General features: G+C 55.2%; 1 protein-coding gene across 5 annotated transcripts in view; it reads right to left on the minus strand.

Moving 5' to 3' along the window:
- Positions 1 to 5,304: 5,304 nt before the first annotated feature.
- ANKS1A (ankyrin repeat and sterile alpha motif domain containing 1A) overlaps positions 5,305 to 17,361 on the minus strand; it is a 170,933-nt gene continuing 158,876 nt past the window's right edge. For 2 of the 5 annotated variants that reach the window (XM_081043210.1, XM_081043209.1), the window contains 10 exons: positions 16,648 to 16,800; positions 16,441 to 16,548; positions 14,995 to 15,159; positions 13,584 to 13,709; positions 13,305 to 13,376; positions 13,041 to 13,127; positions 12,322 to 12,459; positions 10,471 to 10,641; positions 10,088 to 10,186; positions 9,336 to 9,601 (listed from right to left, as the gene is read on the minus strand). In XM_081043210.1, coding sequence (XP_080899336.1) covers positions 9,482 to 9,601; positions 10,088 to 10,186; positions 10,471 to 10,641; positions 12,322 to 12,459; positions 13,041 to 13,127; positions 13,305 to 13,376; positions 13,584 to 13,709; positions 14,995 to 15,159; positions 16,441 to 16,548; positions 16,648 to 16,800 — 1,239 coding nt within the window. In that variant the 3' untranslated portion in view covers positions 9,336 to 9,481. Of the gene's footprint in view, positions 9,602 to 10,087; positions 10,187 to 10,470; positions 10,642 to 12,321; positions 12,460 to 13,040; positions 13,128 to 13,304; positions 13,377 to 13,583; positions 13,710 to 14,994; positions 15,160 to 16,440; positions 16,549 to 16,647; positions 16,801 to 17,361 lie in introns of all 5 variants that reach the window. The other 3 variants (XM_081043208.1, XM_081043212.1, XM_081043211.1) reach the window with 3 other exon arrangements.

Below are 17,361 nucleotides of genomic sequence, written 5' to 3' on the forward strand. Positions count from 1 at the left end.
GAAATGTATTTCTCACAGTTTTGGAGGCTGGAAAGTCCCAGATCAAAGTCTGGCCAATCAGTTTCTGATGAGTACTCTCTTCCTGGCTTATAGATGGTTGCCATCTTGCTATGTCCTCACATAGCCCTTTCTTTTTTTACTTTTTTTTTTTTTTTAAGATTTTATTGGGGAAGGGAAACAGAACTTTATTGGGGAACAGTGTGTACTTCCAGGTCTTTTTTCCAAGTCAAGTTGTTGTCCTTTCAATCTTAGTTGTGGAGGGTGCCATTCAGCTTCAAGTTGTTGTCCTTTCAGTCTTAGTTGTGGAGGGCGCAGCTCAGCTCCAGGTCCAGTTGCCGTTGCTAGTTGCAGGGGGCGCAGCCCACCATACCTTGCAGGAGTCGAACCGGCAATCTTGTGGTTGAGAGGACGCACTCCAACCAACTGAGCCATCCGGGAGCTCAGCGGCAGCTCAGCTCAAGGTGCCGTGTTCAATCTTAGTTGCAGGGGGCGGAGCCCACCATCCCTTGCGGGACTCAAAGAGTTGAACCGGCAGCCTTGTGGTTGACAGCCCACTGGCCCATGTGGGAATCGAACCGGCAGCCTTCGGAGTTAGGAGCATGGAGCTCTAACCGCCTGAGCCACCGGGCCGGCCCACATGGCCCTTTCTTCATGTCTGTGTCTGGAGATCTCCCTCTCTCTCTCTCTCTCTTTCTCTCTCTTTCCCCTTCCTTCCCTCCTTGCTTTGTCCCTGCCTCCCTCCCTGCCTCCCTGCCTCCCTGCCTCCCTCCCTCCCTCCCTCCCTCCACTTCTCTTCCTTTTCTTGTAAGACCAGGAATTCTATTGAATTATGACCCTTATAACCTCATTTAACCTTAATTACCTCCTAAAAGCCCTATCTCCAAATTGTCATTTTGGGAGTTGGGGCTTCTACATAGGAGTTTTGCAAGGACACAATTCGGTCCATAACATTTGTGGATTTGTCTGTTTCTTTCAGTTCAGTCAATTTTTGCTTCACATATTTTATAACTCTGTTGTTTGGTGCATGCACATTTAGGATTGAAATGTTTTCTTGTTTCATTGACTCTTATCATTATATAATACCCCTTCTCTCTTGTAATTTTCTTTGCTCTGAAGCCTACTTTATGGGATTTTAATATAGCTACTCATGCTGTCCTTTGATGTTTGTTTTACATATCTTTTCTATCTTTCTACACTTAACCTGCCTGTATTGTTATTATTTGAGGCAAATTTTCTTCTATTTTCAACTAGATGCTGCTTTCTAGACAGCATATAGTTGGTTCATGTTTTTCAATCCACCTGCCAACCTGTTTTCTAATTTGTGTTTTTAGAGCACTTACATTTAGTGTAATTATGATATGTTAGGGCTTAAATCTGCCATTTTCTTTTTTTTGGTAGTTATTCCCTTTTCATTTTTCTATTCTTTTTCTTATCTCTCTGTGATCTACTTGAAAAATGTTTAAAATTCCATTTCAATTTATCTGTAGTGTTTTTGAGTTTATCTCCTTGCATAACTTTTTTACTGTTTGCTCTAGGTATCACGCGTATATGTAACTTACCATAATCTTCTGGTATCATCCTTTACAGTTTGAGTAAAGTATAGAAAAATCTTACCTCCCTTTACATCCTTTTACCTTCCCCATTTAAAAGGCAATTGTTTTAAATATTTCCTCTACATACCTTTAGAACCACATTAGATTCTGTTATAATTTTTGCTTCAACCACCAAACATAACTTAGAAAACTGAAGAGAAGGAAAGTATTTACCCATATTTATGCTCAATGTTCACCCTTCCTGATATTCCAAGGTTACTTCCTTTATCATTTTCTATTTAGAAAACTATTTTCCCATTCTTTTAGGGCAGGTGACTAAGTTCCTTAGTTTTCCTTCATCTGAGAATGTCCTGATTGCTCTTCATTTCTAAAGAATATTTTTGCAGGGTATAGAATTCTGGGTTCACAATTCTTTCAGCACCTGAAAAATATTGTACTACGTCCTTCTGGCCTCCACAATTCTGCTGACAAATCCAGTCATTCAAATTACTTTTCCCCCTATAGGGAAGGTGTCATATTTCTCTCACTACTTTCAAGAAGTTTTTCTTTGTCTTTCGGTTTCAGAAATTTAATTATGATGTATCTTGGCATGGATTTGTTTTGGTTTATCTGGATTAGGGTGTGCTCAGCTTCTTGAATCTGTAGATTTATGTCTCACCAAATTTGGGGAAGTCTTCAGCTATTATTTTTTGGGTAGTTTTTCAGCCCTACCCTCTTTCTCCTCTCCTTCTGGGACCGTGCTGACAAAAATGTTTGATCTTTTGTTATAGTCCTGTAGGTCCCTGAGCCTCTCTTCATTTTTGTTTTCAATCTATTTTCTCTCTCTGTTGTTGAGATCGGATAATTTCTATTGTTCTGTCTTCCAGATTGTGGATTCTGTCTTTCCTGCCGATTCTGCTGTTGAGCCCATCCAATGAGATTTTAATTTTGGTTATTGTATTTTTCAGGAGCAGCTACGTTATTGCTGAACAATAGTGAGAGTTCTCCATAGACTTGACACCACCTCTAAGAGAGTGTTGGGGCACCTCTTTAAAGCCTGGTGAGAGTGGAAGTCTAGGCTCACCGTTTGGCCTTTGCTGGCCTGCCTAGGGGTGGGGTCATAGGGTCTGTGGTGTGTGGATGGAATAGAGTGGTTAGTGTCTTCAAGTTTTCTGTTTTGCTAGCCTGCTCCTTTTCTGTCCTTTGGCAACAGAGAGCCTTGGGCTTTGTGCCCGTTGGTGTTTCTGCCAAGGCTTTTAATTATACTTAGTGAGAAGAGTATCTTACTAGAAGTTCAGTTTACTTTTGATAGCTATTGTTAAGTTGTCCTTTGTGACATATGGTGCAAACATTTTCAGGTTTTTTGATGGTGCATTTTGCTACGCAGAAATGTTTGATTGTTATATAGTTGAATATATTGATTTTTAAAAAAATGGATTCAGAGTTTTATAACATGCTTGGAAGGACATGTTTCATACCAAGTTTATGGAAAAAGAAGTCTCCCCTCCTTTTTTTTTTGTAGCTTTGTTTCATTTTTCTTTCTTCCTCCCTTCCTTCTTTCTTCTTTTCTTTCCTTTTTCCCCTTCCTTCCTTCCTTCCTTCCTTCCTTCCTTTTCTTTCGCAATTAAATATATGAGCCATCTGGAATTTATTTTGGTGTAAGCAGGAATAGGAAACTCCCTGCTCTGTTCCCATCACCCAGTGGCTACTCAGTTTTCCCAGCTCTCTTTACTGGATAATAAATATTTTATGGTGTTAGGGAAATTCTTTAATTTGGTAAATGCTTGTTTATAACAGTGTTGCTAACACCCGAGTCCTGGAAGAAGCAGTCACGGAGCCATTGAGGCCTCACTGAGCAATGGGTAGTTCAAATCTCTGAGCTTCTTGGGTGTTGTTGATGGCAGCTGGTGCTGTGTGAGCCAGTTTGAACTGCATGACTGACGGGTCTGCCTGTCTGCCTGCTGGGAGTCACGTGGGATCTCATACCCTGCAGGTACAGGTAGGAAGCTGGAGGTGGCCAAAGCTGACAGAGGCTGTTGTGAGCTGTCCTGGAAAGTGCTCCAGTTTGCAGGGTTCTGCCTCCTCAGAAGGCTGGTCCCTGAAGGCTGCTGTAGCTCAGCCTACACTTGTAACGCGTCAGCTGCCTGGGTGCCTGGGCCGTGCAACATCTGTGAGGGGGGACTGGTGAGGACGTGGAGTGCGACAGAAATGGGCCCCTGGGGGGGACAGGAGCGCATGGAAGAGCCTTCTGAGAGTCCGCCTTGGGCTCCACTCTAACCCAGAGGCAATCAATACCCATGGGCTGCGGACAGCCTCCCGGCCCCGAGGAGACTGTGTGGACCAGGGACTAAAGTGAGTCCGAGGTGAGGGATGGAGGTGGGGTGGACTGATGCAGGCTTGTCGCATGTGCCCCAAGCTCTGCTCCTTTGAGGCCGCCCCACCCCTTTCCTCCTCCTCCTCCTTCCATCCTCTCCGTCTGTTCAACTCCACTTGCCATTTGGCCAGGTGTAGTGCTGCCTGAGGCTCAGAACGGCAGGCCTGGGGTTGGCCAGTGTGTCACACGTGAGGCTTCTGAGTGGCACCAAAAGGGATTGTGATAGTGGCAATGTGTCCTTGGTACCATTCCAGAGGAACCGTGACACTAATTATGACCAGACCTTTTCCTTCTGGCTGCATCTTCTACCTAGGAGAGCGCAAAGCCAGGCGGTAAAGGTGTGTGAGGCGCGGCGCTGGCCTCAGGCTACTTCCCCAATTTCAGTGCAGTTTGACCTCAGAAGCTCTAACGGGAAGAAGCTGGACCTTGGTCCTCTCTGCCATTAGCTGGCTAAGAGCAAATCATTTCCCTGCTCTGGGTCTTGTTTTCTTCATAAATACAGTTGGGTATTGGATTAGATCACTGACGGTCTCTTTCAAAGCCCTTTATCAAATGGACTGTGTCACAGAAACTCACGACTCAGTGTGTTCGGTACCAGGAAGCTCGGGTGGACGTAGGCGTGGGACCAGGGGCTCTGAGAAGAGCCGGAAGCCACTAGACTGCACGGTTTCTGAGGTCCTTTCTTGCTAGCCCTGGGCAGGTGTCTGAATCCCTCTGAGCCTGTTTCCTTCTCTATAAACAGCTACCACTTACCTAGAAAGGTGTGAGGGCTGATGAGATGGCTGCCTGTAAAGCTGCTGGCAGCACAAGCGCTCCAACAGTGATGGATGGGGTCCTTAGTGTCACTTGTGCCTTTCCAAACCCTCTGTGGCACCCCCTCCTACCTACCCACGGGCTCTGGGAGTACTCGGTTCCCCTCGGTCCCTCTGAATCCCCGCAGCCCTGGGCCTTCCCTGTGGGCCTGCGGCATGGCTCTGGGCGGGCACCTAGCTGTGTATGTTTAAACCTCCACAATGAAACCAAGTTCCTTAAGGGAGACTTACCTTCCCCAGCTCTTCACTCCCCATGCTGCCCTGTACACAGACGTTCCATAAATGTGTGTGGGTCGGCCAGTCCAGACCAGGACGCAGAGCTGGAGCTGGAGCCAGTGTGGCCCCTGCGTGGTATTCAGACTAGATGATCCCAGGAGGGGAAGGTGAACCGCAGCGCCCTGGCACCTACCCAGGGTTCACTGTAACCACCCATCGTTCTGAGAAGGGCGCTGGACAGAGCTGAGCAGGATTCCTGACTCATCCCGGCCAAGCAACGGGATCTGCACGGCCGACCCAAGCCAGTGTCCAGCCGGTGTCTGCACCAGGGAACAGGCAAGAAACATTCCAAGTCAAAGACTCCAAAACAGAAGGCTGGTTTCGTGTCGCTTCTCATTTATTAATTCGGTCTGTTCTAAGTTGTACAGTTATGAAAATAACAAAACCAAAGCTGGAAGCCCAGGAATATTTACACTCTCGTGTAGTGAGGTCAGTCTATGTTGTCGCACAGATCGGTTACGTTTGGTACCACAAGATGTTTGTAGTTCAGACAAAAGTGGACAGATTAACAATGATATGTACAGCAAAGTAAAAGGGGAAGTCATTCAAGTATCAAAATACAGAGACCAAGATTAAATAACATTTTTATTACAATTCAGTCCCATTGCCACACCATCAGCAACAATACTTTTGTGACAGTCGTTCTGCAGGTCTGGCATCTCAGACACAGACCAAGGTCAGACCAGCTTTCTAACCTCTGGGTGACGGCAACCGTGCCTGCTGCCGCTCAGCCCGACGCTTCTCGAGGACACCCCAGAGTGTGACACTTAGAGCCCAGGAGGGACGCGGGGCACGGCACAAGCAGAGCCTGCGGAGGGAGCCCTGCTCAGTGGCTGGCAAGCCTACACGAGGCAGTGACAGGAACAGCCCCATGTCAAGCCCCAGCTAACCAGGCTCCCGCAGTTCAGAAACGCAGTGACGGGGGCTGTCACATCGCGTGACCCGCCCTCACAGACATAGAAGCAGGGGCTTTTCCACTTGAAGCCTGTCTTTAAAGTTATAATATTTCTTTCCAGAGAAGGGAGAATACCCATCCCAGAGAAGAGTAAAAAAGAAAGATCCAGTTCTTTTCTTTCTGGAATATTCAGAAATAAACCAATCTTAAAACAACCGCAAGCCAGAGCAGACTAGCCAAGGCTTTCCAATACGAAAATACCCTGAATAAATAAAGAAGATATAGCAGCTTCAAGGGGAAGAAACACCTACATCTGACTTTAAAACAAAAGGTGTGAGGAGCTCATCGTAGTGTCTAGTTTTGTTTTGGGACCTACCTACTGCTAACCGAGAGGCTTGCTTGGAAGAGACCTGTGTTTGTCGGCATGAGCACAGCGCACCGGCGGCAGTACCCAACCGGCTCGGGAGCCTTGTCAATTCTTGGAAGAAAGTAGGTGCTGGTCACTGCACAGTGTGAGCTGATGGGAATCCTCACAGACCCGGGAAGAAGCTGGAAGTCAAGTCAAACTTCCAGGTGTCAACGCTCCTGTTTAGTACCGAAAAGTGGAGGCACTCCTGCCTCTGCTCCAGAGTGGAGGTGACTCCCAGGGCTAAGGTGCAGGATGGCTCAGCAGAGGGGAACCCACAGGGCCCAGCCTCACAGCAGGAAGGCTTGCCCTGCTTTCAATTTCTGGCCACAGGGCTGTGGGTGTGCCCAAGGGCACTCGCCCCACACATGCGCACAGCACAGAACAATTCCCAAACCTTGCTGGGAAAGAAGTGCTGCGGAAACCCGGGGAACCGACCCTGGGCCAGACGGAGGGTGCCAGTCCGGCCGGAGGCCTGCTGGACCGCCCACGGAAAGGCTCTCTGCTCCCGACTCTGGAAGGTACTGGACGAGCAGCTGACTGCCTCTGCCTCTGCCTCACAGGAATTGTCCCTTTGTCGCTACTACACTCTGGGAAGAGGACACAACCACAGATAAAAAGCAAAGCGAGCCAGCAGGAGGGCGAAGAGGCGGTGGTATAGCAGGGTACCAGCCTGCCTGCCCTGAAGCCACACGGGGGGGAATCAAACTGTCACCTTGGGTAGCCTCTTCTACAGTGGAGCCAGGGAAGCCCAGCAGCTGAAAACACAACAGTCAAACCAATAATTCAGAGAATCAAAAGTGAGTCCTAATCACAGAGACCTGATTACACAAGTCACATATCGGCAGGCAGCAATCTTAGCTGACCTACCCGTTAATGCCCCAAAGTTACTTTTGTCCTTTCTGACCCAACTCAGGCAGCCTGAGGTCCCCAGAGAGCTTGTGGGCTCGGCAGCCCAGGGTAGTGCTCCAACCACCTGCAGGTCAGAGACCATGGAGCGGCCGGAGCGCAAGGCGTGGGCTCGGACGCCATGGTGCCAGCAACTGCTCGCTCATCTCCACGTGGCCTCTGGGCCTTCACACGTGGAACCCCAGGTACCCCAGACACGGACAGGAAGCCTCTGTGGTCCCCAGGTGCCCGAGGCTGCTCTTACTGCACACGCTGAGTCCAGGTCTAACAGGGACAGGAAGTCACGCCGTTCATAAGGAACAGCAATGAGCGTGGATGGGTTTGAAAAGCAGACTCTACCCAAACCTCGTCAGCTGTGCCCTGTGCTGCTCCTGTCACCCACCCCAGGCCTGCCTTCTCAGCCCCACAGGACCACACCAAACCCCGTCCTGAGGACAGAGGCTGGGCAGACTGGCCTCTTACCAGTCAGTTCTGTCCTCTGACCCTGCAGCCACTTATCTAACGGGTGGCAGTTTAACCTAGAGGTTTGAGCCAAGTGTTAAAAGTTCATTTTATAAAAAATCTTTTTCTATTAAAAAATGTGTTCTGGACAAGTCCCTTCTTGACCGTCTGGAGTTCCAGTCTCATCTGCCAGAGGCCTGGCGCGCGTCTCTGCAGCCGGGCACGGCTCGCTCTGCAGGGCCTGGTGGTGGCAGCCCAGCCCGAGCAGCCGAGAAGGTCCTACAGGCAGAGCTGGGCCTGGGTCTTCAAAGCTGCAGGTGACGGTGGTGGCGGTGGGAGCCTGTGCCCCCACATCTGTGTTTCCGCAGCAGAGTTGGCTCCTCAGTGGCTCAGCTTGGCAGAAGCAAACACAACGGGGGGAGGAAAGGGTTAACCGAAGGGGCCTGCACAGGTGGAGGAGACGGAAAGGAAACACAGAAGCAGAGCAGAAGGCCCCTCACAGCCCCGCCCCCAGCCCATGGCCCACGCCCACTGTCACCTCTGGCTGGGCGGGGGCGCTCGGGAAGGCACAGGACAGGAAGGGACGCAGAAGGACCTGCCCTGGCTTATCAATGTGGGTTTCAATTCTAAGTAACTGCTGTAACTTCCTGGCTTCATACTAGACTATGCTGTTTGCACTGCTCCCCCCGCAACTGTTTCTGTCCTGTCTCCTGCCATCTAAGCGGCTGTGCCCACAGCGGAGAGTGTGGGGCTTCTTCAAAGCCTCAACTCTGTGATCCCAGCAGCTGGCCTGCTTTGAGGTGACACCCCGCACAGCTCCGTTTCTCAGAAGACTCAGAGGCTGAACGGGTGATCAGGGAAGGGACCAGGAGATGGCTGACTATCTTGGGTCCCCACACTGCGGAGCAGGGTCAGGAAACTCCCGGAGGACAATGCAGGTGTCTGGGTTCAGGTCCCTGCCCTGGAGCAGCCCGTCCTATGCGGGAAGCAGGCGCACGGAGTGTGCAGGGCACAGGCCTCCCTCCGGCTGGGTCCTCCGGGCAGGCCTTCCTTCGCGGTGAGCTACACTCCAGAGCCAGCCTTGTGACTCACTGCTGGAGACATGAGGGGCTGACCACACACACGCCATCCCATTCCTTGGACCCGCCGGGACCAAGAGCCCTGGTGAGTGACGCCGGCCTGCAGGGTTCAGATGCGCAGCGCCCTGTGCTTTGGAGCCACGCATGTGCCCAAGGGCCTGGCACGGACCCTGTCCAGCTACGTCGCTGAGCTCAGGGTCTCCCGGGGGAGGCCCGCACCTACGGCACAGGAGAGAGGCAGGGCCGTGGCCCGGCTGTGAGCACAGTGCGAGGGGATTCTGGCACCAGGTGGTCACAGTGGTCGGTTGTGTCAAGAAAGGTGCAAATCGACAGTTAGCTCTTAGCAGCGCACCCAGCTGTGGCTCAGCATAGAGAACAGGAGAGGAGAGCCGACAGGGAGCCCCGCCTGGCCAGCACGAGATGTCACTGGTGCTGTGTGGACTGCTTGAAGACTGCCCCATCCCTCAGGAGTCAGCGCTGCCCCCTGAGGCTCCTGGGCGCAACAGGGCCCCTTAGCCCTCTTGGTGCCCACCTCAGAGGCAACTCACCCCCACCCCAAGCTGTCCTTGCCCAAGGGGGGAATTCACAGTGTCCGGTGGTGTTAGGTACAAGCTGTGAGTGCAGCGTCTAGAGCTGCTGCCCAGGAGGAGAGCAGGTCCCGGGGCAGAGGGGGCCTTGGCGTCCGCAGCTGGAAGGAGAGTTGAGAACAGCAGAAAGATCGGATGGCAAGGCACAGTGAGAGACAGGGAGTGGGTGGTTAGAAGATAGTGGTCTCATACTTGGTGCTGAGGCTCCGCTTAGAGGCTGGTTTGGGGTCCACAACCCAGGAGACGCTGGCATGCGACTGGGCATCTGGGTCTGTGTCGGGCGGCTCCACCTGCCAAGGAAGAAGGCGCAGTCAGGGAGCTGCGCCCGGGGCCAGGGCAGCAGGGCCCAGCTGTCCTCCCACCTCCCAGCAGGGGAACCCTGTTCTTCTTGGCCAGAGAACAAGCTCCACAGGGGCCACCTCTGGGAAACTTGTCCCAAGGGTTTCTCAGAGCTGCTCCGTGACAGGAGCCGTGACAGACCTGAGCATGGTGCTCCAGGCCCCAAACCTGTTTACGGCGGGAGGAAGGCACAGGGGTTTGGAAACTCCCAGTGTTGGGTCCCCTCTGGCAGGGCCAGAGAGCTCACCCTGGGCAAGAGCACAGCAGGCTGCCCACCGCTGAAGGGGGGAGGACACACAGGAGGGTGACAAGGGCTAAAGCGCACACAGGGATGGCAGGAGGCAGCTCAGGACAGAAGAGCGCCACGCAGGCAGAGGGAGAGGCCACTAGGCTCACGTCGGGAAGACGGACACACAGACAGCAGGAGATGTAAAGACCTTGACTCCAGGACTGACAGACGGCAGCGGGAGGTAAGAAGGACGATGGGTGGTGCAGGTGTGACAGTAACAACAGCGAGTATCAGGGGCCAGCGGCACCTGGGGTGCGAAGCAAAGCAGACACGGGGGATGTCATGGGCTCGCCTGCAGGCCGAGCTCTGTAGCCCCGCCACAGCCGGGCCCTGGGGGAGCCGGCAAGGGAGGCCGCAGGAAGCCCAGGCGGGCCGCTGCCCTCCCGGGGGAGCACCTGGCATCCAGAGCCCAGTGAACAGGGCTGTTTCCTGAGGGGCCAGCCGTCGGAAGTGTGAGGAGACCGAGCCCGGCTCCACCCCAAGCCCTCAAATCCCAGGGTAGGGTCGGGGGCTGGGGACAGGGCCACGTACTGCTGACTTCCTCATGCCAACACGAGGCTTAGGCACAGGTTTGGAAGATTTCGTTTCGATCATCTCAGCTGCAGAGGCCGCCGTGGGCCTGGACTTCTGGGCCTGGAGGGCCAGCTGATAGGCCACCTCGAACGCCTGCCCCAGCGTCAGGATGATCTCGTAGGTCAGATTCTGGGAGGAAACAACACAACTGAGGAGGGAGGACATGGCTGGAGGACCTCCTCCCTCTTCTCTAACCACCTGCCCGGCCTGAGCACAGAAGAGGGCAGCACCGGGACAGGAAACAAGTGGACAGGCAGCTCTGCTACAATTACTTCAGTCCCAAGACAGCTGGTCTACTAGGGAACACCTGAGCATAACACACGTTGTGCTTACGCATGATTTCCCACGACAGACAAGCGAGGTGAATGCAAACACTGCGCCCAGCTCACCCAGGTCGCCTGACGCACACACACACACACACACACACACACACACGCACAGGTCAGGACGACAGGGAACCGCACCATGTACATGTGTCGTCTCAACTTTCCCTGGACCCACACCTCACACTGACACAGGCGCAGCACTCCAGGGACGCCTGTCATGCTCTGTACCGCCCTCCATGCCCCTCACCGCCCTGTACCCCCCAGCCCATCCCCTCACTGCTCGTACTGCCCTCCCCGTCCCCTCACTGCCCTGTACCGCCCTCCCCGTCCCCTCACTGCTCGTACCGCCCTCCCCGTCCCCTCACTGCTTGTACCGCTCTCCGTGTCGTGTTTGGCTTCTTTTTCTAATTCTTTCGTGCAGTACAGCTGGCGAGCTGGTGGGCACACACTTTTACAAGCCAACCTTTGGTCTTTCTCAGGGTACAGTGCCATGTTTATTATAGTGTTTACGTACTTCTTAGCCGTTTAATAAGAATAACTAGCACTGAGGTTTTTATTCAGTTCCTATATCTCTAACATATCACTGATGAAGTTTCTGAGTGTTGTGCCCCTGGCCCATCTCCCCATGAATCCTGGTTTTCCCCGTGTGAGTTACGGAGCACGGTGACTCAGGAGCACACACACAGACTGTGGTACAGAACGGACCGACTGGGAAACGTGAGCGACAGGGAGGTGCCAGGAACGACGCGGGCTGGGTGGGTCACCTGGTTTAACCTTCCCCTCACTGCCCTGTACGTTGTTGGTCATATGTCCTCACGGGGAGCCGGGGAGAAGTGAAGTTTCGGAGCTCACACAGCTAGCACGCGGCAGCCAGGAGATGCCGGCCCAGAGCAAGCTCGGAGGCCCTGGCGCTGGGAATGCCCGAGCCGCCTGTGCTGCACAGCCACAGATTTAGGAACTGGCTACTCTCCCCAGGGGCAACAGGGACCTGGACAAAGTCTGGGGGTGAGGAGGCAGCCCGGGGCCTTGTCTCCGGGAGAGGCAGTCCCTGCCGCACCGACTGCCCTCCCACTTGTCCATTCCCTGTGGGCAGCTCGCCGCGGCCCAGCCTGAGCAGGAATCTGGGGGAAGAAAACTGATGCAAGGAGGCGCCGTGGCCCCAAGAGGGTAGCAGAGGGCATTTCAGGGAGACTGCGCAGATGGAAGCTTGCGGAAAGACAGACAGCCCAGGGGAGACAAGGCGTGGCTGACTGACACTCGCCAGAAGCAGGAAACCTGTCACTAGAACCCCAGACAAGCCACCTGCCCTCCTCTGTGCTTCCATCTCGCTCTGCACAAAGGGAGCTGCACTGGATGGCTGCGAACGCTTCATTCATGAACCAAACATTTGCTGAGTGCCGGCCAGGTGCCTGGTCAGCACTGCCCGGAGGCCATCTCCACCCAGGCCCTCTCCAGCTGTGCCCAGCGGCGGGGCTCTACCCACCACATCCACCGTGCTGAACACGTGGCAATAGTGGTGGCTGGTCTGCAGGTCCTTGGTGATGTAGGCGAAGGTGCACAGATCCTCTGGGTCCTGGGCCGCACAGGAAATGTTCCGGATCTCGTGCTCCGCGATGACGTTCTGCCGGGGAAAGCAGGGTCTGCAATTCTGGGGCTCCCTGAGGGCACGCCTCGGCCCTCTGACCATCGCCACCTCCCGCCCAGCCCAGGGTTTTAGCCAAACACCACTTGCTCTTATTGTTTTGGTGGGGGTGGGGGCAGTGCCTAACCTTGCCTGACTTAGGTTTGGGGGTGTTCATTCTTGACTACGGCAACTGAGGGAGTAAAATGCTCCCACCCAACCACCAGCTCTCTAGGCCCTTCTGCCTTCCAGGGTGGGGGCGAGGAAGGAAGGGTATCAGGAGGGTGGGTGCCAAGCATGGAGGGGGGTGTCCTTTGCTCAGTAAGGGCCTCGCAGCATGAAAGGCCTGCGAGCAGGTAAGTGGGGTGATGGAACCATGCTGAGCAAGGTGTGCAGCGGTGGTCACCAGGGCGCGGGCCCAGGATCAGCACATGTAGGTGCGTGAGAGACAGGCTCCTGGGCGAGGGTGGGGATGGAGGGGAAGACAAGGGCTGGGACACGCCTGGGAGGACACCCAGCTGGTGGGGATGAGGTACGGGAAGAAGGTCCCCTCCCGCCAGCAGTGGCTGTGAGAAGCACACCTTGTTGGAGGCATCGATGAACTTGACACCTTTGTATGTGATGGACAGGACGATGGTGGGGACCTTCTTCATGTGCTCGGTGGATTTCTGCAGGGCATAGGAGGTGGCCCTGTGAACGCCCCTTCTCAGCACTAAGCCCCCGGCCTCCCTCCGCCACCCCATCCTTACGTAGGGCCCAGGTGGCTGCAGCTGGCAGCCCATTTGCTTGCTGCCCCCCATCCGAGCAGCCCCCGCCCTATGCTTCACCCCACAAAGATAACCCACCCGCATCTTGGCACAGGCGTCTTGTGTCGATTCTGTCCCTCGAAGATCTTTGATCAGCATGGAGCCCAGATACTGTGGAATGAGCAGTGGCCGGGCTTAGGGAGACGTGCATTATCAGCCAGGGGTGACCCAGCCCATCTGGGACCACAGTCACATGACTTCCTTCCGATGCCCTTCTCCTAAGCCAGCTGGGGAGCCGCCCTCCCCGCCAGGTGCTGGGAGCGTAGGACTGAGGGGCAGAGAACAGCACTGGAGCGCGAGCCAGCCGGGGCAACTCACGTTGGCCTCGTAACCGCAGGACTCGAAGATGAGTTTCTCGGGCTGGTGTTGCCAACTCTGCACAGGGGCATAGGGCGCAGCAAGGCTGGGGGGCCGCAGGGTCAGCCTGGCCTCACGGTGCTCTTCCTGTGGAAACACGGGGTCCCAGGTCTGCTCACCCGCTCCAGAGGAGATCTCAGGCTCCCTGCCTGGCTCCAGCATGCCCAAGGGCAAAGAAGCCAGCCACCTCAAGGTCCAGGGCCGATGGGGATGGCAGGCGGGAGACAAGCCATTCAAAGGCACTGTAGCAGAGGTGAGGCTCATCTACACCAGAGAAAAGGCCGAGAAGCAGGGACCTAAGCCACTGAAAGCAGGCTCAGTCGGGAAGGCTCTGTGGTGTCTGAGGTGAGTCTTCCGGAGATAAGAAATAAGCAAAACCAGAGAGGGGAAAACAATTGTACAGGGAGCGGGGGTCAGTTCCCTGGACGCCTCATGTCCCTGTCCGGTCCCCTGGACCTGCTCCTGGGGTGGGGGTCACTGAGGTTTCCAGGCCGGGGGGGTGTTTTACAGATTGTCTGGGCAGCAGCTGAGATGGGGTGAGCGTGGGGTGGGAGGCAGTCCTGGTGCGAGATGATGAGGTCACCAGGGGAGGAGGGGCAAGATTCAGGAAACATTTATGCCTTCCAGTCCCAGCATTGTGCAAAGGCCCTACACAGAGCAACCGCCTAGAACTGCTGGACAACATGCTTTTTCAATCTTATAAAATTCATGGCCATGCTGTGGAAAGGTAGGGAAATGCCCCGAGGCCAGAAATGAGAAGTGAGTCAGAAAGAAAAGGAGTGAAGCTAAAGGTCGCTGAGGGCGACGAGGGAAAAACTGCCAATCCGAGGCCAGGTCCTGCACAATGGCAAGGGCTATGGTGGCCCCAGGGCCCAGTGGAGGCTGGTGGCCGCTCCCTAACTGGGCTGCAGAAACAGCAGGAAGAACCTAGCGTGATCCAGGATGCAGTTTAGCTGGAGAAGTGGAAGAGCAGCGGGTGGAGTGGAGAAGGGGAGAGTAAGTTCTGGGGAATGGGCAGGGTAACCGACTAAAGAGGGCCGGAAAAGCAAGCGGGAGTGGGAGAAGCTGAGGGTGGTGGCCTGAGGCGGTGGGGAGCTTGGGGGCCTTCTGAGGAGGGCCGTCCAGGCCACATGAGAGGCAGGGGAGGCCCTAGCAGTGACAGCTGAAGTGAGTCATGGAGTCGTAGCAGCTGGAGGCTGAGGGGCTGGACGGCTGACAGGTAGCAGCGTGTGGAATGCGGAGGAGGCTGGTGTCTTTCTCCTGCTCCCAACGCCAGCCCAACGGGCTTAGGCACGGGGGCTGGGGCTAGGAGGCCTTGTCTTGCCCAGAGGAATGAGGGGACCCCTGTCAGCAGCAACCCCTCCTGCCCCACCTGGATTCTGAAGCGTTCCACTCGAGAGGGTGCTGCAGGGTCATGAAGGCTGTCGTGCCGCCTTCTGCCTGTGTCCCCAGGAGGCAGCAGCAGGTCAGCGGACCGTGCGGTGCAGGAGTCGTTCTGGCTCAGCGGGGACGATGTCTGGGAGAGCAAGTCTTGGCACTGAAGCGGGGAGACAGCCAGGTGAAACTGGGAGCCCATCAGGCCAGTCCCCAGCTACGGCCGTGAGCAGTCCTGGGGCTGCTGAGGGCCCAGCACAGGCAGCACAGCCTGTGAGACAACAGGCGCGGAGGGGGGCCCAGCACCAAGGTGGCACCAGGTGAATGGCTCGCTGGCCAGAGCCTGTGGGGAGACGGGCCGCTGGGTCCAGCCGGGCCAGTCAAAGCGACCAGATTCTTCCTGGAGCCCAGAAGCACTGACCACCCAGTCCTGTGGGCCAGCAGCCACCACGAGCTCCCCCTGGGGCCCGGAGCCGTATAGGAAAAGGGGTGGTTAGAGGGCTGGGGAGTGCTTTCCAAGTTGTGAAAGGTACAATTATCTGTCAGAGTCCATCGTGGACCTCGGGCACAGGACCAAATCCAAAGCTCTCGAGAAAACACACAGCAGTACCCGGTAGCACCCTGAGGCCTTCCCTCACGGAGAGCAGGTATCAGTCTGCTCCTGCTCACAACTGAATGTCAGCTGTGTGTCTGGTTTTCAGAGCCCCTCTGCCTCCCTTTCTCGAGTAGGAGGAGGAGAAAACAGCGCCCACTTTCTGAGGCTGCCATATGTGGGCTGAGGTGCTCGGAGCCCAGCGCTGGTCGTGGGCTCATTCATCCCTGCCCATCGGCAGCTGAGCCTTGAAGGTTTGGGGGACACTCATCCTGGACCACGGGCTTGCAGGGTCTAACCTGTTTCTACAGTCAGGGATTACCTGGCTTGAGCAACAATGTAATGTATCTGTGAGGTTTTTTAAAATCTCAGGTTCTCTTACCCACCCTGCCACGGGAGTTTTCCTTCAGAAGACTTGGTGGGATGGGGGGCCCCAGGTCCTGCTGTGTATTCCAGCTCTGTGTCAGCCTCAGGACAGACAACCCTGGGCACCCCCCCGAGCGCAGCTGACGTTCCTACTCAGAAACAGTGTCTAGTCCTTTGGGATTTGGGTCTTTTCCTGCTTTTCCCAACATTTATTTCCTATTCATACTTAAACTGGACCCTTTATTATATTCCATCTCCAGCCTGTCTGACGTGGATGGGCGGCATGTAATCGAGAAATATGCAGCCCAAACTGCCCCCCCCCTGACCTGGGCTGAGGAGCACACGCGGCCCCGACGACGAGAGAGGAGGGATCGTGTGTTCCTCTACCACAGAGATCACAGCACGGAGAATTCCGGAAGAATTCTCGTTAATCCCTAGCAACACCAAGAGTACACCCGTATTCCTTCCCAGCCCTCCCCAACTCACCCTCAGCTGGGAAAACCGAGGGGGCTTCTGGGGCGGCTCCTCGTAGGGCCTGTCGGCCAGGGAGGCGATGATGCGCTTGCGGTGGCCGAGCAGGAGGACCTTCAGGACCTGGACGGGCGGGGGGCGGGGGGGGACGGTCAGCGCAGGCCGTGCCCCGGCCCCCCAGCCAGAGCGCCCCCCATCACGGGCCTGGTGGGCTGCACTCACATTGACCAGCTCCAGTTCCCAGAGGTTCTTCACAGTGTCAATGGAGCTGTAGCCGCTCGACAGGAAGGAGTGGACGTAGTCCTGCAGCCCCAGGGAGTCCAGCCAGGAGGGCACCGAAGGGGGGCTGTTCCCATCACAGCCCAGCGCCTTCACCTGCAGGGCCAGGGACGGGCGTGGGCTGCTATCTCAGTCCTCGCGGGACAAGCAGCCCAGGGACATGGAGACCCAGCCGTCACAGACCACACCAGAAACCGTGCTGGGGCAGAGGGGGGACAGCAAGGCGGCCTGTGGCCCTGGGTCCTCGGCACCTCAGTCCCTGCCTTCACACGGCTCCAGTCTCAGGTTCCCCTGTGGGAACCCCATCTGGAGACCACCAAAGTATCCCAGGTCTGGGGAGATGGCGTAATAAGTAAGACGAGACGAGATGGGGAGGAGGGTTTGCAGAAGGCCCTGCTTGTGTTCTGATAACCTTGTGGGACCAGGAAACGTGTGTATCTGTGAAGCAGGCGCTGTCTCACTGTGGGGGCTTGTTTGTGCTTCCTGAGTTCCGGGCAAGTGGAAGTGACAAAGGGACACTGGACTCCGTGCCAGCATAATTGAAGAGACGCTCGGCCCTACCAGCCCCTGGCTGCCCAGGGAAAGAAGCCAGAGGTCAGCACAGGTGATTCAGGAGAGACCCCAAAGGGGCTCTAGGTGACAGGCCAAACCCATGGG

This window comes from Rhinolophus hipposideros (genome assembly GCF_964194185.1).
Source record: "Rhinolophus hipposideros genome assembly, chromosome: 3".
Classification (NCBI taxonomy): domain Eukaryota; kingdom Metazoa; phylum Chordata; class Mammalia; order Chiroptera; family Rhinolophidae; genus Rhinolophus; species Rhinolophus hipposideros.